The sequence below is a fragment of the Camelus dromedarius genome, chromosome 6, assembly GCF_036321535.1.
Source record: "Camelus dromedarius isolate mCamDro1 chromosome 6, mCamDro1.pat, whole genome shotgun sequence".
Lineage (NCBI taxonomy): Eukaryota > Metazoa > Chordata > Mammalia > Artiodactyla > Camelidae > Camelus > Camelus dromedarius.
Window position 1 is genome coordinate 27,575,454 of NC_087441.1, and position 21,080 is coordinate 27,596,533.

The following is a 21,080-nucleotide window of genomic DNA, read 5'->3' on the forward strand; positions in this document are numbered from 1 at the left end:
AGAAGATAATATTTTTGGATCATAATTGCAGTTTCAGATGTTAATGTCCCCAGACAGTCCTCTTGAAAGTTAATCCATTGTCACTGATTAGATTTGAATAAACCATTTCTTTTTTTCTCAACTAATGTCTTCTGTATTTATCTCTTTGTTTTTCTTTTTCTAACTGTCCTATTGTGTGTATTTCTAACTTAATTTCTCTTGTCTTAACATTTGTAACAATTCTACATTTATTTTCTATCGTAATAGCTGTGGAAATACAGAGGACTCTGAATCAACTTGGAACACCTCAGGATTCACCTGAATTAAGACAACAGCTGTAAGTGTTTAATTAAACAACAAAAAGAAGTAAATAAAGAGGAAAAACCACCTATTGTTACATTCCTATGAGAGTTTGTGGTGTTACATTTATTGTCGAAAACAATAGAAAATTAATAGGGTTTTTCTGCTGCCTTACTTGTACTAAGCTTTTTAGTACATTTCTTTTCTGTCCAGAGTAGGCAGATGTTTTTCTTTATTTTTAAGATCTGGCTTACTCTGTCAAAGCAAAACTTTTTAAATTGCCTTTCTTATACTTTTTAATAGGTTGTTTTCAATGGCTTTTGAAAAATAGTATTCCGAGCTTGTCTATTTGTGTGGTTACTTCCCATAGCTAACAGTCCTTACAATGACTGGATTTTTATTTGGTTTAGAGCCAATACATATCCAATATGAACTGTGCCCTGCAAAAGCTTGTATTTACATCCTTTAATTTCAGAAAGCATTAGCTTCTGTTTATTTTTTTAATAATGAAGTTATATACTACATATTTCAGTAAATTAATATGGTGTTAGGAAAACAGTGGTAATACTTTGTGGTATAGATTTTACAGAGTGTTTTTACACATTTTCTCATCTGAACCTTACAAAATTGGAGTGAGTTAGATGGATCAAAAGAACTATTTCCATTTTGCTTATAAGGCAAACATGTCTGTTGGGAGTTTGATAATTTGCCCAACGTTATTCAGAACCTGAATCTTAAATCTTAGTTCAGCACTGTTACAGCTACAGATTTCAAGTAATATGCATATAATAAGTGATATGCCAAATATTAGCTATAAAAGGGAAAATTTCAAAGAGGAAGAAATTAACAGATAGGTAATAGCAACCCATATTTTTTATGAGGTACAATTTGAGGAATTTACTGTTATCTCTAATTTATATTGCATTTTTCTGCAGTGGATAGATATCAGGGTGGTAAAAATGCCCCAAGTCTAAATAATAAATCAAGGTAAAATGGAATAGAAACCACAGTTCTTAATAGTTAACAATATTTTGCTAAGGTTAATAGTGGAGGTTCTGAATAATAGACGTTATTAAAGTCTTTTTAGACTTTTAATTATTTAACTTTTTCTAAAGATTTTTAAAAGGCATATTAAAGATAGGGGACTTGGTAAATATATATAAGTAGATTATAATTCTTCCTTACCTGTCAAGTACAGGTATCTATTCTAAAACATATGCTTATATAGTGTCATCTTATTCTAAAGGATCCTAAATGAGACCAATATGTGTTTAAAATGAGAGATAATATGTATGAGAGGTATTGCTATTGTAACTTATAAAGCATTGCATTAATATAAGCTTTTTTTGTGTGTCAGTTTCTTTAGTTAGAGATCTCACTTTTTACTTTATAAGCTAGCTAGCAGGACACAGATACCAATATAACTTACTTTACTGTGTTCTGCTGTTTTTACAGAGAAATGCTATTTTTCTTCCTACAGGAGACTTAAATAATAATAAATTAGTACTATTACTAATTACTTCTTCCACTCTTATTTTTTTTTTAAGTATTTATAGAATTTAAATGTTCAGGTAGAGAAATACAAGGGACTAGCCCTAGTACCCTGAGACCTGGGAACTGGGCAGAGTTGAAGGCAACAAATCCTCTTTACTTATTCAGCTAATCTCCCAATTCTGGGATGCACATAAAAGGCTCCCACACCCCAGAAGCTCACACACCAGACCTCTCACAGTCGTGTGTTGGCTTGACTCATCTTCCTTTCTAAATAGCTGCAGATATTTGTTTCTCAAAGCTTGGTTTCCCCCAGGTGTGAGTAAAGAAGCTTCCATGTAATATTTGCTCAATATTTATCAAGAATAGAACCTGAAAATTTTCTTTTCATAGAGAAAATTTGGAGCCAGTCTGTAAAAAAGTGATTTTCATAAAACTATTCATCGGAGTTGAATCAAGTTGTAGCTTAAAGCAGTAGATTAGTTCTTTGGCTATAATGTGTGTTTTCTCACTTTAGGCAGCAGAAGCAGCAGTACACCAACCAGCTTGCCAAAGAAACAGATAAGTACATTAAAGAGTTTGGATCTCTGCCCACCACCCCCAGTGAACAGGTATCACGCTTTCAGACACGTTGATGTATCAAACGTGCTAGAAATCAGATGCATCATAGGATCTTTGAACCGTTGTACTAGAAAAGAAATTAGGGGGGAAAATCTATTTGAGATTAGTTCACAGAACACAAAACTGTATTTAATTGCCCAGGTAATATCCTGTGGTTCAATAAAGCAAAAATTATTTCCATGCAGTTGCTCTGACCCATAATTAAGTGAGTGCTCAGAAAATGCTTCCTGAGTAATTGTTTCCTGGCCTTCCAGAACTGACTTCATGCAGCATGCTTGCTCATTCAAGTTGGGTTTCCTGAGGGCACACATATTTATTACCTTGCTTACTTAGTGGAAGTTATTACTTAGGTAAGAGTCAGAGGTTTTATTAAAAAATAATAATAATAGAAGGATTCCTTTAAAATAAACTCAGAATCATGGCCCAGTGTTTAGGATGAAAACTTGAGGTGAGAAATCCATCATTATGGGCCTTTTACCTTGAGGTAACTATGCACAGTATCTGAATATATTGTCAAAATGTTACTGAGAGTTAATAAGGCCCTGTAATAGGAGAGTGAGTGAAATTTTCAAAATTAAGTAAAGAGCCAGCTACTGGCAAAACAACTTTCGCAAACTCTATAGAATTTCACAGCTTGATTCTAGCAGATTTTCCCCTCCTCTTTCCTCTAGCGTCAAAGGAAAATACAGAAGGACCGCTTAGTGGCTGAATTCACAACATCACTGACAAACTTTCAGAAAGTGCAGAGGCAGGCAGCTGAGAAAGAGAAAGAATTTGTTGCTCGAGTAAGAGCCAGTTCCAGAGTATCTGTAAGTATTTAAAACGGCATTGCAGAAATGAGCGCGCGCCCCTCGGGATCCCGCACAAGAGGACATTGACGTGTTTTTTAAAATCGTAAAGGCCTGTGAATGTCTTGGAAATCAGTATTTAAGTATTTATTTTCAAGTATTTCTGCTCAATTTTTAAGAAGAATGGTAATTATGTATTACTGTGTTGTGGAACAAAAGATTACACATTATATAAAAATATAGAAACGTTCCGTCAGAAACGATTAGGGGTCAGATCCTAAGTAGTATTCTCACATTAAGTTGAGCATGAGGCTGTTACTTTGTGTTTGTGCTGGTGTACAGAGCACTTTACTCCTGGGTTATGTGAAGTTGATGGAAATGAACAGAGTGAATATATTGTGTGAATATTTAAAATGAAGATACACCTGGAGAAATATAAAATGTTCAGGTAGAGTGGAATTTTGACTTAATCTAATTTTAAATTCCCCTAGAAACTATCACAAGTTATTTCCTTGTTCCTTAATGGAGAGGTTCCAAGACTACATTATGTTTTAATCAAATATTTATTATTTGGCCCTTGAGAATATTTAATTATTTCCTTGTCAGCTTAGGATACGATTTTATTATTATTTGAAGTAGTTGACCTTAAGTAGTAGAACAAGGACTTTTCTCTCTCTTTCCTTACACTCCAGTGTGTACATAAGTCAGTTTAGATTTATTATAAAGGGAAATGTGAGTGTTGTGTGTTTTTTCTTTGTGCCTTCTCAATCCATTCTGTTACTAAATTATTCAGGGTGGTTTTCCTGAGGAGAGCACAAAAGAAAGAAATCTCGTATCCTGGGAAAGGTAAGAAGTATAAAACAGTATAAAGATCAAAAGATAATTTTTCAAATACATTTTTAACATTATGGTTCCTGGGCAGAGTTAAAGCTTTCAGGATATTACATTATGACTATCCTAAGTTATTTATAAATAGAAAACAATAAATTTGAAAGCTTTTCAAAATAAAGGATAAATATATAAAATATTCCAATATAGCAGTAATGCTTTATAAATAATTATTTATTCAAATAAATATTATTGACTTAATTATTATCTGATATAGATTTATTCCCATGTATGAGGTTTAAGTCAACCAAGAAAAATACTCCCTTGCCAAATACAATAGCTTCCAATAACTATGTAATAACTCTTAAAAAACACTATCAGTGAACTGAAACATGAATAAAATTTGGTTAACATTTCTATTATATTCTTAGAATTTAAGTAAGTAATTCTCTGACTTTGAAGAACAAATATTCTGTTTAATAAATATTTCTTAAAGAGGAAGGATGTCCCATTATTTTCATACTCATCTTTCTTTTTTCCATATTCTCTTGTTTTTAACAGCCAAACTCAACCTCAAGTGCAGGTGCAGGATGAGGAAATTACAGAGGATGACCTCCGCCTTATTCAGGAGAGAGAGTCTTCCATTAGGCAACTTGAAGTAAGCTTTACATTGTAGAGTTGAACCGCTGCTCTGTTCTTAGTGAGTTTGTCTTCACGATGCTTAGATGATGCTGGGAGAGGGGTCGAGAAAGAAAACTAAATAAGTGTATCAATTTGGTGGCATTTCTCATATAAATTAGAATCATTCCTTTAAAAAAAGACAATAATCTCTTTAGAATGTGTGCTAAGATGAGAAAATATACTTCTCTCTACTCCAACTTTTTTTTTTTTAATTCTATAAAGTCATCTCAAGGCACCTGAGCATTGAGAAAATACCCATCTAGAGATAAATGTCTATTCAGAAAGTCTGGATGGCTTTGTTGGCATGTGATACACGTCACACCTGCGTAAATAAGACTTTTTACAAGGTCTTTAAAAAGTATTTTATTGCCCGTTAGTATGTGTAGGAGATCAAAGAGACCTAAAAGGTTTAGTAGCCTTAGTACTTAGGGAACCTATCTGTTCCCTAGAAAGTGGGCTAGTAGTAGCTAACGATAGCTACCATTTATCAGGGGCTCCACGCACCAAGCACTGTGTGATAAATTCTTTGTATGTTGTCTCATTTCTCATAAAAACTCTGAAGTAAGCAATCGTGTTGTTATCACTGTCATTTTACACATGGGGAAGCTAAGACATAGGATGAATCTGTAAATCGCCCATCTCCTCCTGAATAAAGTATTTAAACTTTACTCTTTAATCAGACAAAAAAATAGTTACCATATATTGAAGAAAAGTAAATTTATAACTTACTTATTCATCACTATTCCATTGCATATTCAAACTTACTAATGTGAGACTTTGATTTTACACCTAATATTTTATTCCTTTAATTGTCAAATTGGCAAGTAAGTTTTTACTAGAAATATAATATTTTGTACTTTTGTGGGGGAATACTGCTTGTGATTATAAAACTGCTCAGAGCGCATGACGTAAATTCAGTGAACCCACGGCCCTTCTCTAGATCCTTCATTTCCATCCTGACTCCCTTGACGTTTTTAGCATCACAAACTTATTTTAGAGCACTGGTTACTGTTATTCAAAGTCTACTTCTATGGGATTGCCTATAGTAAAATAGTCTCCTGATTCCCAAAATGTGTGTTACTAAGTCCAGATGCATGCTCACCTATGTACGAGTGGTGGTTTGGGTTTTTTCAATTTTCCCGTTTTGTGGATTAGAAGCTGAATTTCTGATTATAATAATAATGTGACTTTTTTCTTTTAGGCTGATATTATGGATATTAATGAAATATTTAAAGACTTGGGAATGATGATTCATGAGCAAGGAGATGTAATAGGTAAGCCCTACTCATTAGATTTCATGAGGTGGGAGCAAGCTATATGCAGTTTACCTGTGGTAACTTCTCAAGCCAAAGTAACTCCTTCCTCTCTCTTTCGGTCCTTCTGGAATCAGAAGCACTGTCTCTACAACAGACAAAACATCACCCTTCGCATTATCTAAAACAGATCTCTTTTTTGGCTCCTACTGGTTGAAATGACCAGCTTCATTTATTTAAGAAGTCCCAAATTTAATCAGGGTCTACTGCTGCTGAGATCATGGAAGGTACCATGTAACATCATTCTAGCTTATTTCCAGGACCTCTGGTTTCCGTCTTACCCAATTTAATTATCATCACACCAAGGACTTTGGGGAAATTTCTATTTGTAATTGTACATGCTGTCTTGCTTTTTAGACTAGAGGGAATAGGGGAATAGGTAGCCATTTGCCTAATCTTTCATTCTAATAACTTTTGGGGGTAGATTAATTTAGTAGTATTACTTAAATACTGAGGATCCTTTTTTAAAAAATTCTTTAAAAAATATTAGTGCCTAAGACTTCTTTTAAGGTGAGAAGAGAAAGTATGACTTAGTGTTCCGCGAGTTAGGGAAATAAGGCAAGCGTGCTCAGTCCTGAATTTAAAGGGAAATAAGTCAGCACAGATGATTCTTTTTTTCATCCACGCTCAGCTGCAGGGATCAAGTTGGGGTTTTGTCACATAAGCATGACTACAGTAGGGGGCGAGGGAGCTGAGGACAAATGCAAGAAAGCAACTACAGATGATTGGCCGTGGAGTCTATGCTGGGAAGAGGGAAGTGAGGACATGAAGTATGTGACAGGTGGTGAGAAAATGGTAGGATCACACAAGTGGGGGCCTTAGAGGGAGTGCCCTCTGAAGATCGCAGGTGGTGATCAGAGGGTGAGACCTGGAATTGAGGTTATGGAGAGCGGCAGTTACAGATGATGATAGATTTGGGATGTGACCATGGAGGTGGGTGGCTGAGAAAGGGTCACAGGCAAAGTCTTTGAAAAACGTGTGCTCAAGGAATTGAGAGGCCGGGGAATTAGAGGGTCAGCAATTGGATGTTGAAATTGCCAGTATGTATAATAGGAGAAGCATTGAAGAGAACATCAGGGGCTAAATGGTCACGGAGTGAGAAGAAAAGACTGAGAGGTCTCTAGATGTCTGCAGCCGGGGCAGCACGAGCTCTAAAACGCAGAGTCGGCGGGGGAGAGGAGACTGGCTGCTGCAGGGGACACCTGTTCCAGCCCCCAGGTCAGAGGAGGGTGGGAAGGAAAACTGTCACCGCTTGAGAAGGCTGCAGGGGCCCTCAGGGAGGCTAGGTTTCAGCCCAGAAGCAGGTTGATGCTGGCTACCGAGCAGATGCCGGGTTTCCGTTCTCTGTGTTTACCCTGAGTAACAGTTCAGACCCCCTTTGTACTGAGTTGGCTGTCGCACAGTGCAAACGCTGTGACGGTGCTTTTTACGGCTGCCAGGAAGAACTGGAGTGCGCTGTAATGAAGGTGGTCAAGTTTCTTTTCTTTAAGTTGCTACATATTATTTGAATCACCTGAGAAACAGTAGCGCTAAAAAAAAAATTCAGCCTTGCCCATATACTATTAATATTAGCCTTTCAATAGTGAACATGTTTAATCTTACCTGGAACTGAAATCTAGTGATTTGTGCAGCTCTGTTACTGGAGCATCAGCACCTGTTTGACAGTTTTGTGTGTGTTTTGCTTTACAGACAGCATAGAAGCCAACGTGGAAAGTGCAGAGGTGCACGTTCAGCAAGCAAACCAGCAGCTGTCAAGGGCGGCCGATCATCAGGTAGTACTGACTGTGCTAAACTGCCTTATCACTTAGACTGTGAACTGTGTGCGCGCGTGTGTGTGGTCAGGTTTAAAGAGGCTGGAGATGTGTGAAAATTTAAAATCCCATGGAAGATAGGTTAGAAGTATGCCAGTCATCTTAAAACTGGGTTTAGCCTGTCTGTTCTCAGGGTTGAACCAGTCTTGAGAGCCACAGAGAGAGGAATTTCAGTGTTCGGAGTCTTGGGGGAAGCGTCACGCAACTCCAGTCTTCTCTGACAGCTGCTGGTCTCCCATGTCGTTTTGACATCCCTCCCGGAAGCCTCTTGACAGCAGTTTCCCTCTGTTTCTTGTCGTTCCCTTCTACCTTTCTTTTTTGTCAGTGATACTCAGGACTAAAGAGGCAATGATCCTTGTCCTAGAAAGATCTCTTCAGGTCCTATAGAAATTTTATTAGCTTGGAGTGTCCTTGGTGTTCTGTCAGCATTCAGCGGACCCTTCACTGGTAATGAACTGATTTCTTAAGTGAATCATGTTAATACAGGGAATCCATGTGTATGAGTCAAATATAAATATGTATAAAGGACTACAAATATTAGGACCATAAACTATTAATGTATCATTTAATATGTAAACCTTTGTTGTTTAACAAAGATAAGGCCAGCCTCTTAGGGAACCCTTAAATATGACCCTAGCATTAGAGTTCCCTTTTAAAACTTAATTTTTTTGCTGTTGTTAATAATTATTTTCTCAGATACTTGTTACGTTCTTATAAAATACCTAAGATACTATCACTATCCTAGATATTTTCAATTACTTTTCACTTGTCTCACTAACTGTAGAAATGGCCTTTAGTTTCGGTTCCACTTTTTCACTGGACAAATCAGTGCATATTCAGTGATATATCAAGAACGGTGAAGCCGTACAGAGGATGCTGAGTTACAGCCATCGTACTCACTGACAGAGTATCTCGTGTCTGCCATCTTTGTGTGTGAGATTCAGATACGCAGCTCAGCAGATTTAATGTCACCATGTCATAGACTGTAGGTAGCACTCATGAGAGTTGAATACACACGCACACATGCACACGCACACGCACGCACACACACACACACACACACACACACACACACACACGTCTCTAAATGCCAGCAGTTACAGCTGCCCAGACATAGTGTTAGCAGGATTCATCAGTGACTGGGCATCCATGTAACTTCGTTTTGCTTTTGGATTTTAGAGGGATATAGATACATCCCCAAGTTTTACTTTTCCTCTTCCTTGTGGAAGGGAAAGCCTACAGCCATCCTGGGAAAAAGGAACACATCTTCCCAAGCGGAGCCTCCAGAGCCAGGGCTGCCCCCATCCTTAATCCCACAGGCCCTGGAGGGATGAGGAAAGAGCCGTGCAACCCAAGTGCTGGGAAGAGAGCAGCTTCCCAAAAGTCCCACTTGGTGGCCTTGATAAACTTACACCTCTGCAAACTACGTGCCTCTGAATAGTTTGGGTGAACCGTGATCACAAAGGAAGGTAGTAAATGCTTTTATCACCATGGCATCCCAGGGCCTCACTTTCCCCCACTGGGGAGGGCGCCGCAGGCAAAAAAGATAAGCTGTCATTGTTAATGAAGGCACTTGACACATACTTGTGCGGTAACTAGTTGGGAAAATAACGTGGGCGTGAAGAGATTGAAATAGGAGAGAAATTGTGTGTAATATGTGCGGAGTGTGCATTTGAAACCTTAGATGACTGTGGAGTATTGAAAAGTATGAATAGTTTCCAGGATAATTTCAGAGTCAGAAGCATGGGGGTTTTTTTGTAAGTTTTATGCTCCTTCTAGTTGTCACTAAGTAAATTTACAAATTTTTCTACTTTGTAAGAAAAAGGATTCCTGCATGTTGCTGTGAGATACACAAGCCATTAGCAAAATATAGAAATCTGCAACAATGAAGAATGGAGCAAAACTCAACTTTCATATTTTAAATGACTATTAGAATTTTTTTAGCTCTTTGTTTTTGACTTGTGTGTTGAGATTTCGAATGCAGTTTCTGTTACATTAAGGGACAGGGATGATTTGGGGAACTAATAAATCTACTTTTGGAAAAATTAACAAACATTTACACTTGCTGGTATTTTCAGAGAACCCATTTTGAAGAGCAATTTTATGATTAAAGCTGAAGAATCAATAGGTTTTTCAGCTGGGTTTTTTGTTTTGTTTTCATACATAAGTAAACTCTGTCAGTTGCTTGAGTCAGTAAATTTTATTTCTCTGTGTCTTCTTTTTTAAGCCCAACCACACACCCAGAAAAATTACCAACAAAAGCTGAATAGTTACCCTGTGAATTATACCATTAATTCAAGAATATTTTTTTGAAAACATAGTGCTATATATGTATTGAAGAGATTTTTGAGAAGGAAAAAATACAGCCAAAAATTTGAGGACAATAAAGTACTATTGATTTTACTCTAGGAATGAACCAGATGATTTTCACTTGTTATAGAGATGCTCCACTACATCGATAAACATGTTTTTTTGTTTTTGCATCTGCAGCGCAAATCCAGAAAAACCCTGTGCATCATCATTTTTATCCTTGTTATCGGAGTTATAATTATCGGTCTCATCATATGGGGAGTGAAAGGCTAAGATTATAAAGGAGCACACTCTTGCACTACATTATGTAAATTATATAGGAAGATTCCTTTAATCATGGTGGATTTTTTTTATTATTATTATTTTAAAATTGTTGCATAAAGGATGGTTCCCATACTTTGTTATTTTTATTTGAGGGGGTTAGTTTTCTTTGGATTAAATCTGATATTTTCTAATACTGAAAATTTTTTCTGAATGTCACTGCTGGCATAATTTTCATGCTTTTCGACCTAGCAACTGTTAGGTTTTTGTCCACATTGTATATGCCTTTCATTTATAATTTATTTATCCCATTGACTTAGTTTTTGTAATTAGTAAATGTAAACGTGTGTGTGTTCTCTGTGCATCTCTCTCTCTCTGTCGCAGTGTAACATGCACCCACATTTGTGTTACTTCAGTTTCAAATCTCTAATTTTGATTTGGGCCAGCAGAGAAATTCTCAATAACTTAAAAAAATTAACATTTATGTTTGGTTGTTTTTTTTTTCCCCCTGGTTCACAGCAGCACAAATTATCTATTTAACTTTTATTGTTGTTTTTCTCTTAAGACTTTTAACTCTGAATGAAATCAGTGAATAAATTCCCAGTGTGTCTCACACTCCTGATGTGTATATATTAAGCATTGGCTGTAGATTGCCTAGTAAAATAGTAAGGGTAGGTTGTTTTTCCATGGGCTCTGTTTAAGTCTGATGTTCTTTTACTGGGGATTGTGTAGTCACTATAAATGTTTAATGTAATTTGGAAGAAGAGTATGATAAATCAATACCTATTGTGTTAGAATTCTAAACATCCCAACTTGTTATTCAGCTGTGTATGTCCACAGCTGTTGGAAAATTAATTATCTTCCCTTATGTCCTCTAGAGTAATGGCTACATTTGTATCCTTGGATCAAAATTACTTTGGGGAAGTAACTTTCCCACAGTTACTGTTTTTGAGCACCTAACACTTAAAATTCTGTGTTTCCCATACGTACCATTTTGTACCATCCTTCACTAAAAACAGAATGGGAAGTTTGCCAGTTTACTCACTTGCCTTTTTTTAATCAATGTTGTTTTAATGCACTAATCTGAATATTGTAAAGAAGATTATCTTAGTTTATAGTTTGTATTTTATAATGTTCTTATATAGCAGTTTGATAGTGAAGGCAGTGTTTTACCTAGCAAGCTATGAGACTTCAAACGGGAACAAATAAAATATTAAGTAACCAAGTAAACTGTATCTTTGCAACCAAAATAAAGATGATTTCAAAAGTGTCTGGATAGTTTTATTTCATGAGAACTCTGCTAACAGGGGACTTGACACTTACCTCATACTTTGCCACTCTGCCACCTGAAATTTCAACAGAGGAGCTGGAGCCACATGGCCGCATTCTGCATCTTGCTGGAGTACCGGTTTACTCAGAGTTCTCATTCTGGCAGTCTTCAAAGGTTTTGCCACTAATAGGTAGAAGCTACTTTGCATGCCATCAAAACTCAAATTTTTCCATGAAAGAGACTGGAAAATTATTTTGCGAGTGAATGATTAGAAACTTTGAGACTTTATGTTCACCAGAATCAGCTTGCTTTAGTGAACAAGACGGGTGCAGGGAAGAGAATTCATACAAATACTGCCCGTACTGAAGTCAGTGCAAGCCCGACAGGCCGGCGGCTGGAACATGGTCTTTCTGTATAAGTGCACAGAGGTGTGTGCTGTCTCATGTGAGAAGCCAGTATCTCAAAGCTATATAAATGTCCCAGTGGCTTCCACAAATCAGTTCAGTTTTCTGCCACAGTTGTACTTGATAAAAATGTTTATTCTCAAATAGGCAAATGCATCTACTTCTGTTTATTTCATGGTGAGTTCCCAATAACAGCAAAAGCACTTAATTCAGAGGGCATGATTTTAGTGCCTTAAAGTGTCGTCTTTTATAAATGTTTGAACAAGACACAGATCAGTGATTACAAACAGGAACTTTAGTGATTTGCACTCTTAAAAAACATTAATTTTGAGGAAAAAGTTTACACAGAATATTTGGAACACAAAGACCAGTCTTGATTAGAAAAAAAATGAAAAACAGTACAGCAACCAAATTTTGAAGATTCTTAAATTCTTTTTGGTTAGTTTTAGAATTGCTTTGAAAAGTGAACATTATGGAAAATAAAATTAGAGTTGCTTGCCTGACTGTCAACATACCTGAATCTGTTCAAGTCAAACTGAGTCTCAAACTGAAGAAATTTTCTTACCAAGTGACACATAGTGTTCATTTTTAGTGTGTTCTGAAAACATTCTTGAACGACACAGATTGAGAGGAACCAGCCTGTTTAAATTGATTGACAATGTGGCATGAAGTGTTTGGCCAATGTACTGGTCATTAAATATTATGAATATATTTTGGTTTTACACAAGAGTTAGTGGTAGAAGAATTGGAACCATTTTGACAGAGTGCAGCTTGTTTTCAGTAGGTTTGGGATCAACCTAAAAAGAATACAGATATGGACACAGATGGAGCTTGATCTGGGACAGCAAACCATGGAGGCAGCTCCTGGGGTCAGGCCCCCTGAGCACACCGGGTGCCCGGCAGTAGCATCTGCCTTGTTGGCTGAGAACACCGCGCCTCCAAGAGGCCGCAGCTGGGTCTTTCTCAGGGTCTTCCCTGCTCCCTGCTTTTTTTAAAGAATAGTAAAATCTTGTACACACAAAAATCGTGTTCTGAATACCAATCAAGACAAATTTGTAATGAAAAAAGAGATGATTTTTGAAGGCTTCTTGTTCTCCCAAAATCACTGTGTGGTTTAAGCCAGGAAAACGCAGGATAGTTTTTCTATTTGGTGTGATTTTTCTGCATCTTCATGTAGAAAGAGGAATGTCACAATAAAAGGTAAAACCTGTATAAAGGGGAAAAAAAGTCATTGCCTTAATATTGAAGAGCAGTTCACAAGGGTAACTTACTCAACTTTTTTTTTTGGAGAGGCAAAATTGACTTTTTTTTACACGTCATCAGGTTAGTGAAATAAAAACTAAATTTCAGAAGGGGATGAAGAGAGTTGTTTGGGGAAGTTATGAATTAAATGTCATTTATAGTTCATTTAAATATGATGAAAATTACTCATCAGTGGTAAGGAACATCATCCAGCATCCTTTCCTGGGGCTACTGGGTGCGGAAGTTGTTTGCATATGCTTGTGATACACTTAAGAAAACAAAAAATTGACGTGTGGCTCCCAGACCCCTTCAGTTTACCGTAAGATCTGAGCAGCTTGACCTTGTATTTCTCAGCGAGGAAATACACGTAACAAGACACAGCGAACCTAAGCATATTACACTGAACCACTTCCTTGGCAGAAGGCATGACGTCTCTGCTTAACGATTATCCAGAGAAGCTCATCAGTCAGCGAAGATAAAACTATTCCTCCCTTCCCTCCTTTTTCTTTAGGAATGTGTGGCCTCAAAATAGTGTCACACGGGAAGTAAATTGCTTGGATGTAAACGTGGGGGTTCATCTTTCTTCATTTCATGTGGATTTTCCAAAGTCAGTAGACTCGGTGAAACAGCTTCTCTTAGTCACTAAGTTAAGACATATAAGAAACCTGTTTTTGTTTGTTTGTTTAGAACTGCTTCTAAATGGTACACAAGTACATTTTCCCAATCAGAACGGAGTCTCTATGTTATACATCGTCTGGGGCCCTAGCACCTAGCAGTTTGCTCTCTCCCTCCCGTGGTGCTCAATAAATATTTATATACTTATTTTGGCATTTATTTTGTGCCAGGCTGCTACATGCCTAGACACAGAGGGTGTAGGAGTGAACCAAAAGAATGTGATCCCTCCCCTCAGGGAGCTTACATTTTGGCATTAGGCACGTATAAGGCACTTGATGTGAGAAAGAAAGCAGTGGATGGAAGAGGAAGGAGGAAAGGGAAAAACAGAAGGTATGAGGATGGAGTCGTCATTTTTGGACCACCTAGCACCTTAGAATTGGGGACCATTCACTCTTAAGGACTTTCTGTTTAGCCTCCCCACTGGCCCCAGCACCAAGTAGCTGAATTTCATTTTCTTTTCTCAGTTAACAGACTACTAGAAAAGTGATAGTTTTCTAAAGAGTAACACTAATTTGAAAGTTGATCTGTATGTACTATCTCCAAAAAAGAATCTTCCATCTTTTTGATGGCAGCATCTGTGTTCAGTGCTAGGGCATCCTGATCATCAGGACTGACATTTGTAGGACTTTGGCAAAATTACTACTCCTGATAGAGGGCAGAGCATCAGAAAGAAAGGAAAGCGCCAAGGGGATTTTGGAATCTATGTTTCTTCAGAATGCACTTAAAGCCTATGCATTATGCATGCTCTTAGTAAAATGCTCCTTAAAAAACGAATGCTGGAGAGGCTGTGGAGAAAAGGGAACCCTCCTACACTGCTGGTGGGAATGCAGTTTGGTGCAGCCACTGTGGAAAACAGTATGGAGATTCCTCAAAAGACTAGGAATAGACTTACCATATGACCCAGGAATCCCACTCCTGGGCATATATCCAGAAGGAACCCTACTTCAAAAAGACACCTGAACCCCAATGCCCACAGCAGCACTATCTACAATAGCCAAGACATGGAAACAGCCTTAATGTCCATCAACAGATGACTGGATAAAGAAGAGGTGGTATATTTACACAATGGAATACTACTCAGCCATAAAAACTGACAACATAACACCATTTGCAGCAACATGGATGTCCCTGGAGAATGTCATTCTAAGTGAAGTAAGCCAGAAAGAGAAAGAAAAATGCCATATGAGATCACTCATACGTAGAATCTAAAAAAATAAAAAAATAAAAAAAAAGAAGAACATAAATACAAAACGGAAACAGACTCATAGACATAGAATACAAACTTGTGGTTGCCAAGGGGGCAGGGAGGTGGGAAGGGACAGAATGGGAGTTCAAAATGTCGAATAGATAACAAGATTATACTGTATAGCACAGGGAAATATATACAAGATATTGTGGTAGCTCACAGCAAAAAAAAAAAGTGACAATGAATATATGTATGTTCATGTGTAACTGAAAAATTGTGCTGTACACTGGAATTTGACACAACATTGTAAAATAACTATAACTCAATAAAAAATGTTTAAAAAAGTTTTTAATTTACCCTTAGCAAATCTGTTTTTCTTGATATCAACAGGGAATAAAGAACACCCTCAATGGCTCATGTTAACTCATTTTCTCATAAATACTATTTCAATATGTCCACTTTAATCCTTTGTTTTAGCAATCATTTGGTTAACATGAAATTATGAATATTATGAAGTCTTATTTTTCTCCAAATAATTCTAATTTTAAAAGCAGAAATAGAACTAAATAACTGACACACTAAATAGATTTTTATAGACACTGTTGCTTCTGGCAGGTTTTTAAGAGGTTGGTCACTTAATTACTCAGAGTGGGATTCTTGTAGGTTTTGTGTAGTGATGGCATTTCTGCTTAAAATGTAAGTGGTGGAAGGCAAAACCAGATTTCCTGTGCAGTCGTTACATGCATAACACCCTTCCTTGTTTTAGAGGGAGTCTGCTAGAAATGAACTGAGTCTTTAAATAAACTTAAAAGGGCATTAATTCCCACTTTGGCAAACCCAAAGTACAAATTTTTAAGTGTTTACTGTAAGTACTGTTAGACAGTAGTTACTAACTCCAAAATCTATTAGCATTGGTGGAAACTTAGAAATGCAGTTATTTAGCTTCAACAAAGATTTACTGATACTAGTTTCAGTTTCTAGTGCCTTCTGGAAAGCTTCATAATAGTACATCTGAAATACTGAAGTCAGAACAAGATAAAAGGAACCAAATTTACATGTCTGGAAACTAGAGATTTGACCCAAGAGTAGGATACAAGTTTTTAGTAACTGTGTAACTGAAGACCTGACTTTGAAAATCTTTCAGGTCAAAACTGATCCTTTTGTCAGTAATGATTCTAAGAACAAAAAGCCAAATTATAATTTAGTGTAAAATATTATATATTTTAATTCATTGTTTTTCCAAACCCAGATGCTATGGTCATTTTAAGTTCATTTAAAGGTATACCCTACCATGTCCAACCTCTTTCCAGTGCCAAATTTAATGTTACTCTCCCTAAAGGTTACAATGATTTTAACACTTAATTATCATTTTGTTGTGGGGTATATACCAAAATTCAGTAAGATAACCATCATATATCATTAAAACTAGTTCTTTCTTGGGTGCAATAGATATTACTGGTCTAAATTAGAGCTACCCTGTTGTCTCTGTGTCTTTTCCTGATCTATGAGCAAACATTTTCTTAGCAATTTAGAATTTTCTAAGTTGTAGAAACTTTTCTCAAGCCTGGAATGGAGGCAACTCACCAGTACTCTCCTTTGGGATGGCATGGACATTTGAAGAGTCTGTTATCTATAAAGTGTAAAATATGTTTAATGCTAATATTTTAAATTAAACTTATTTTGAGGTAACTAGATTCACATGCAGTTGCAAGGAATAATACAGAGTTCTCTCTCATGTACCTTTCACCCAGTGTGCCCCAATGGTTACACCTTGCAAAACTATACTAGTATAAGATCATAACTAGGATATTGACATTGATACAGTCAAGATGCAGAACGTTTTCATACAGAACATTCCAGAAAGACCCCTCTCATTGTCCTTCTATATATAGCCATACCCTCTTTGCTCCCCATCCCCACCCCTCCTTCACCCTTGGGAATCATAATCTGTATTTGTTTGGCACCCATGTTTCTTCTTCATGGATGTGTGTCTTCATGTCTTTCTCCCTCTTTTGTCTTCAAGTTCATTGATTCTTTCCTCTGTCTCTTCCATTCTGTTACTGAGCCCATCAACTAAATGTTTCATTTTGGTTACTATATTTTGCAGTTCTAAAATTTCTGGCTCTTTACAGAAAAAGTAGTTTTCTAAGTTCTGGAGTTTAAAGCTGTGATATAGTTAAAAGTTAATTTCTTAAAGAAAGAAAAAATGTAACTTTGGTGAAACTGATTAAGAAAAAATAGGAGAGATAAAAATATTAGAAATGAAAATGGGGATCAAGAAATAAACCTCGCAGAAATTTAAAAATATAGGTGGGTACCATAAAAACAGTTAAAATGAATAATTTATATGAAAAATGCAAATTACCAAAATCAACTAAGAAAGAAGATAATTTCTGCTTCTGGTGATATGATTGACTAGGTATGCTCAATACTCCTGCTAAAATAAAATTAGTTATTTGATAAAGTTCAACACACATAGTAAGTTCATTTCCTGGCCTCTTAGAAAGCAAGATGACTACTAATGGCTATTTACAAATGAAAGTGAGTTAAACCCAAAGTAGCTGGGAAATAGGAAAAGGCTATGATTCTGAAACTAAGTTATGAATTCCAAGCAAAGTAAAGAGGCTAAACCTAAGACTCCTGCATAAAAGCAGGAATTTGTTAATGTAAGAAAGAAGTCCTGGGCCAGTGGACTCTGGTGGTTACTCTAAGAAATGAATAAAAATCCTCACTTAAGAAATGCCTCCTTAATTAATACTTCTAGATTAATTAATCACACACACAGGTAAACAAGACATTTTAATTGAGAAAAAAAATCTGTATACTCAAGGAGTTCAGATATTAGAATTAGCAGAAATGGAAGAACTATTATGAAATGCTTAAAGAAATAACTGAATTAAAATAAATATGCAACAAGGCATAAAAAAGAAAAGGCATATATTAAAAAGAACCAAACAGAACTTAAGTATGAAATATAATTATTGATATATATATATAACTCAATGAATAAGAGCAAATTAGTCACAACTAAAGGAGTAATTAGTTAACTGAGAAAATAACATTGCAGCAAGGACGACAAGGAGATAGAACATATGAATGACAGATGAAGAGACCTGAAGGACTGGAAGAGAATATCTAATATGTGTCTAATCAGAGTCTCAAAGATAGAGAATAGGAAAAAAATGGAAGAGATGATTGCTGAGAAATTTCCAAAATGAATCAAAAACAAATCTACATATGTAAGAAGCAAAATGTATATCGAGCAGGATAAGTAAAAGGAAACCAATGTAGTCTCCTTATAAGGAAACTTAAGAACGACAAAGAGATCTTAAAAGTAGCCAGAACAACTAAACATCCACCTACAAAGGAATGACAAATTCACAGGTGACCTTTCAATGCCAAAAATTGAAGCGAAAACAGTAGGCTAACATCTTCAACGTGCTAAGTGAAAATAACTGTCGATCTAGGATGAGTGATCAATGAAATGATTTTTCAAGAACAAGGGCAAAATAAAGACATATTCAGCTTTTATTTTCAAAAGGAGAAGTTATGACCAATAAACTTTCATTTAAAGAATAAGGATGAATTTATAGTAAAGAAACATGGCTAGAAGGGAGGTCTGAGATACCCAAAGAAATGATGAGCTAAGAAGGAAAATGTTAAAAGAATGTTTTTATGACTTCTAATTAGTGAAAATGTTCTTAGAAAATATATAAAAGGTACTAATCATAATCTACATATAGTCAACCACTTTTTATTTAAAACCTCTCTGGAAATAAGTATAAGAAACACTCAACACCAGTCAACTAATCAATGTCTAGTTAAAATCCAAAACTTTCCACTACATAATTGTTGTAATCCTATCTTAGGGTCCCTTAAAACAAGAGCATGGTGTCAAATGTAACTCAATTAAAAAAAAAAAAAACAATTTAAAGAAGCTTTTCTTTAAATATTAAGAGGTAAGGAATTATTCCTAACGTGTAAGTTATATTCATCAGCTTTTCACTGAGTCATACTGAAAATAGAAATTACATTGTCACTACGGCATAGTTGCCCACCTAGAATCCATGCCGCTCTTGCCAATTCTTGATGGCCTCAGACTTTTCTTTGGAATATTGTATAGCAGCCATGTACTTTGGGTAGAATCGACTCCAGCCTAATTCCAGAGATAGTGGGCACTACTTTAGATAAATCAGTCAGCCTATCTCATTCCTTTTGCTTTAGTGATTGGTTCAAGGATGGGCAGAAACCCAGTCTAAACAATCAGCTCAAGGATTGCTCTCCTCCAAACTGTAATCCAACTTGGGCAACATGTGGAATGTGGTACGCGAGATGTGAAGCCGGACACTGATGCAGCTTTTTAATTCTGTGAGGAATGATACAGCTTCCAGATAAAGACATAAAGTTGGGTGGAGTTATTCATTTATTTATTCAGTAAGAATTTGCTGAGTGCTTAATAAATACTGGGCCTTGAGGAAAAGTGAAATCTTATTCAGCAAATTCTGAAACTGGGAACAATGAAATAGTTGATGGCTGCTACAATTAATTAGAAACAAAGATCATCTCTTAAAACTTCATGCTTGTATCCAGGAAGACTTGTTTTTCCAATCAGGAACTTTACTTCCAGAAAAAGAGCAAGACAATGAAAACGTTGTATGAAAGATTTCTTTCAAACGTTTCTCAATCAACAGTTTTTACCCCCATCGTCATGATGCTGAGAGGCTTCAGAAACACAAGTGACTCTGTGTTCAGACCAAGTACTTGGTTGCCTTCACGAAGATGAATGATCAGACCTACACACCATATGATTATAAGGGTCAGGTAGTTTAAAAGGAAATTACAATCTGAATTGAACCAAGGATGAACAGTGTTGCTATTGAGCTTCAAATCCCAGCTAATAAGCATAACCTTGTAAAGAGAGGTTAGTGTTTGGGAAACTGCATGTTCTTGCAGAAGGGCAAAGCTTTTGCAATATAAATAGTTGTAAGTGTACTAGCTTTCATCTTTGGTGCCTTAACCCTCTGTGTTTAGAGTTTTTGTATCCAGGGCTGGATTGAAAATTTTAGAAGCTCCAAATACTAAAAAGATTGTGATGACAACCCCATATATAATTCAGAAGAAAACTTACTTTTTCAAAAGGTCTTAAAACTCACCTAAATTAAAATTAAAATTACTTTTAAATTAAAATTACTTTTTCTAAATTTCTTATTTTGAAATGCCGCATACGTTAATCACAGTTGAACTTTTTTGGTAATTTCTGGTTCATCTGCTTTGCTGGTATCTTAGCCTATTGGATAATACTTTAGCATCAGATGCATTACAAATGCTATTAATTTTTCTGTTATTTCCAAAATATAGATGGAGGGGAAGAGTGTTATTTCAGAGAGGGATTTGATCACTCACAGCAAACAGTATGCTTTGATTTGATAAGTCTAGAAGACTTAGTTTTTTTCGTGAGTAGTTCTAATAAGGAGCAAATAAATATACTAACACAATGACAAAGTGATAATGGGTTTTAGAAAAACAAAGCAGGTCTTATTTTGGTACTATCCTATGTTTGGTTTAGATTAAGCATAATTGGAGGGGACACTTAGGTGTGTAAGGATCACTGAAATTCATGAGTCAGGACTTCTGCTGAATTGCTTTTCCAAGACTTGGTAGAAATGTGCCTCAGAGAACTCAGCTGAGCTTAGCCAGTCATTTTTGACTAAATAAAGAAGAATGCTGAGAAGTCTCCTTTTTCCTAATCCCCAAAGCTCTTTATGATTTGTAAAGTGGTATGACTTAACCTTTAAAAAAAAAATCATTGTATTAAGAGAAAATTAAAAGACTAAAATCTCTCACTTAATGATTCCAATATGATATTTGCATTCTTTTTTTCACCGCCTAAAAAACCTCCTCAAGCTCTATGGAACAGAGC

General features: G+C 36.1%; 1 protein-coding gene across 6 annotated transcripts in view; it reads left to right on the top strand.

Moving 5' to 3' along the window:
* The window catches only part of STX7 (syntaxin 7), a 77,771-nt gene that overhangs the window by 29,234 nt on the left and 27,457 nt on the right, over positions 1–21,080 (top strand). For 2 of the 6 annotated variants that reach the window (XM_031456343.2, XM_031456344.2), the window contains exons 3-9: positions 247–316; positions 2,288–2,381; positions 3,063–3,200; positions 3,973–4,025; positions 4,569–4,665; positions 5,890–5,962; positions 7,691–7,773. In XM_031456343.2, coding sequence (XP_031312203.1) covers positions 247–316; positions 2,288–2,381; positions 3,063–3,200; positions 3,973–4,025; positions 4,569–4,665; positions 5,890–5,962; positions 7,691–7,773 — 608 coding nt within the window. The other 4 variants (XM_010988670.3, XM_010988669.3, XM_010988671.3 and 1 more) reach the window with 4 other exon arrangements.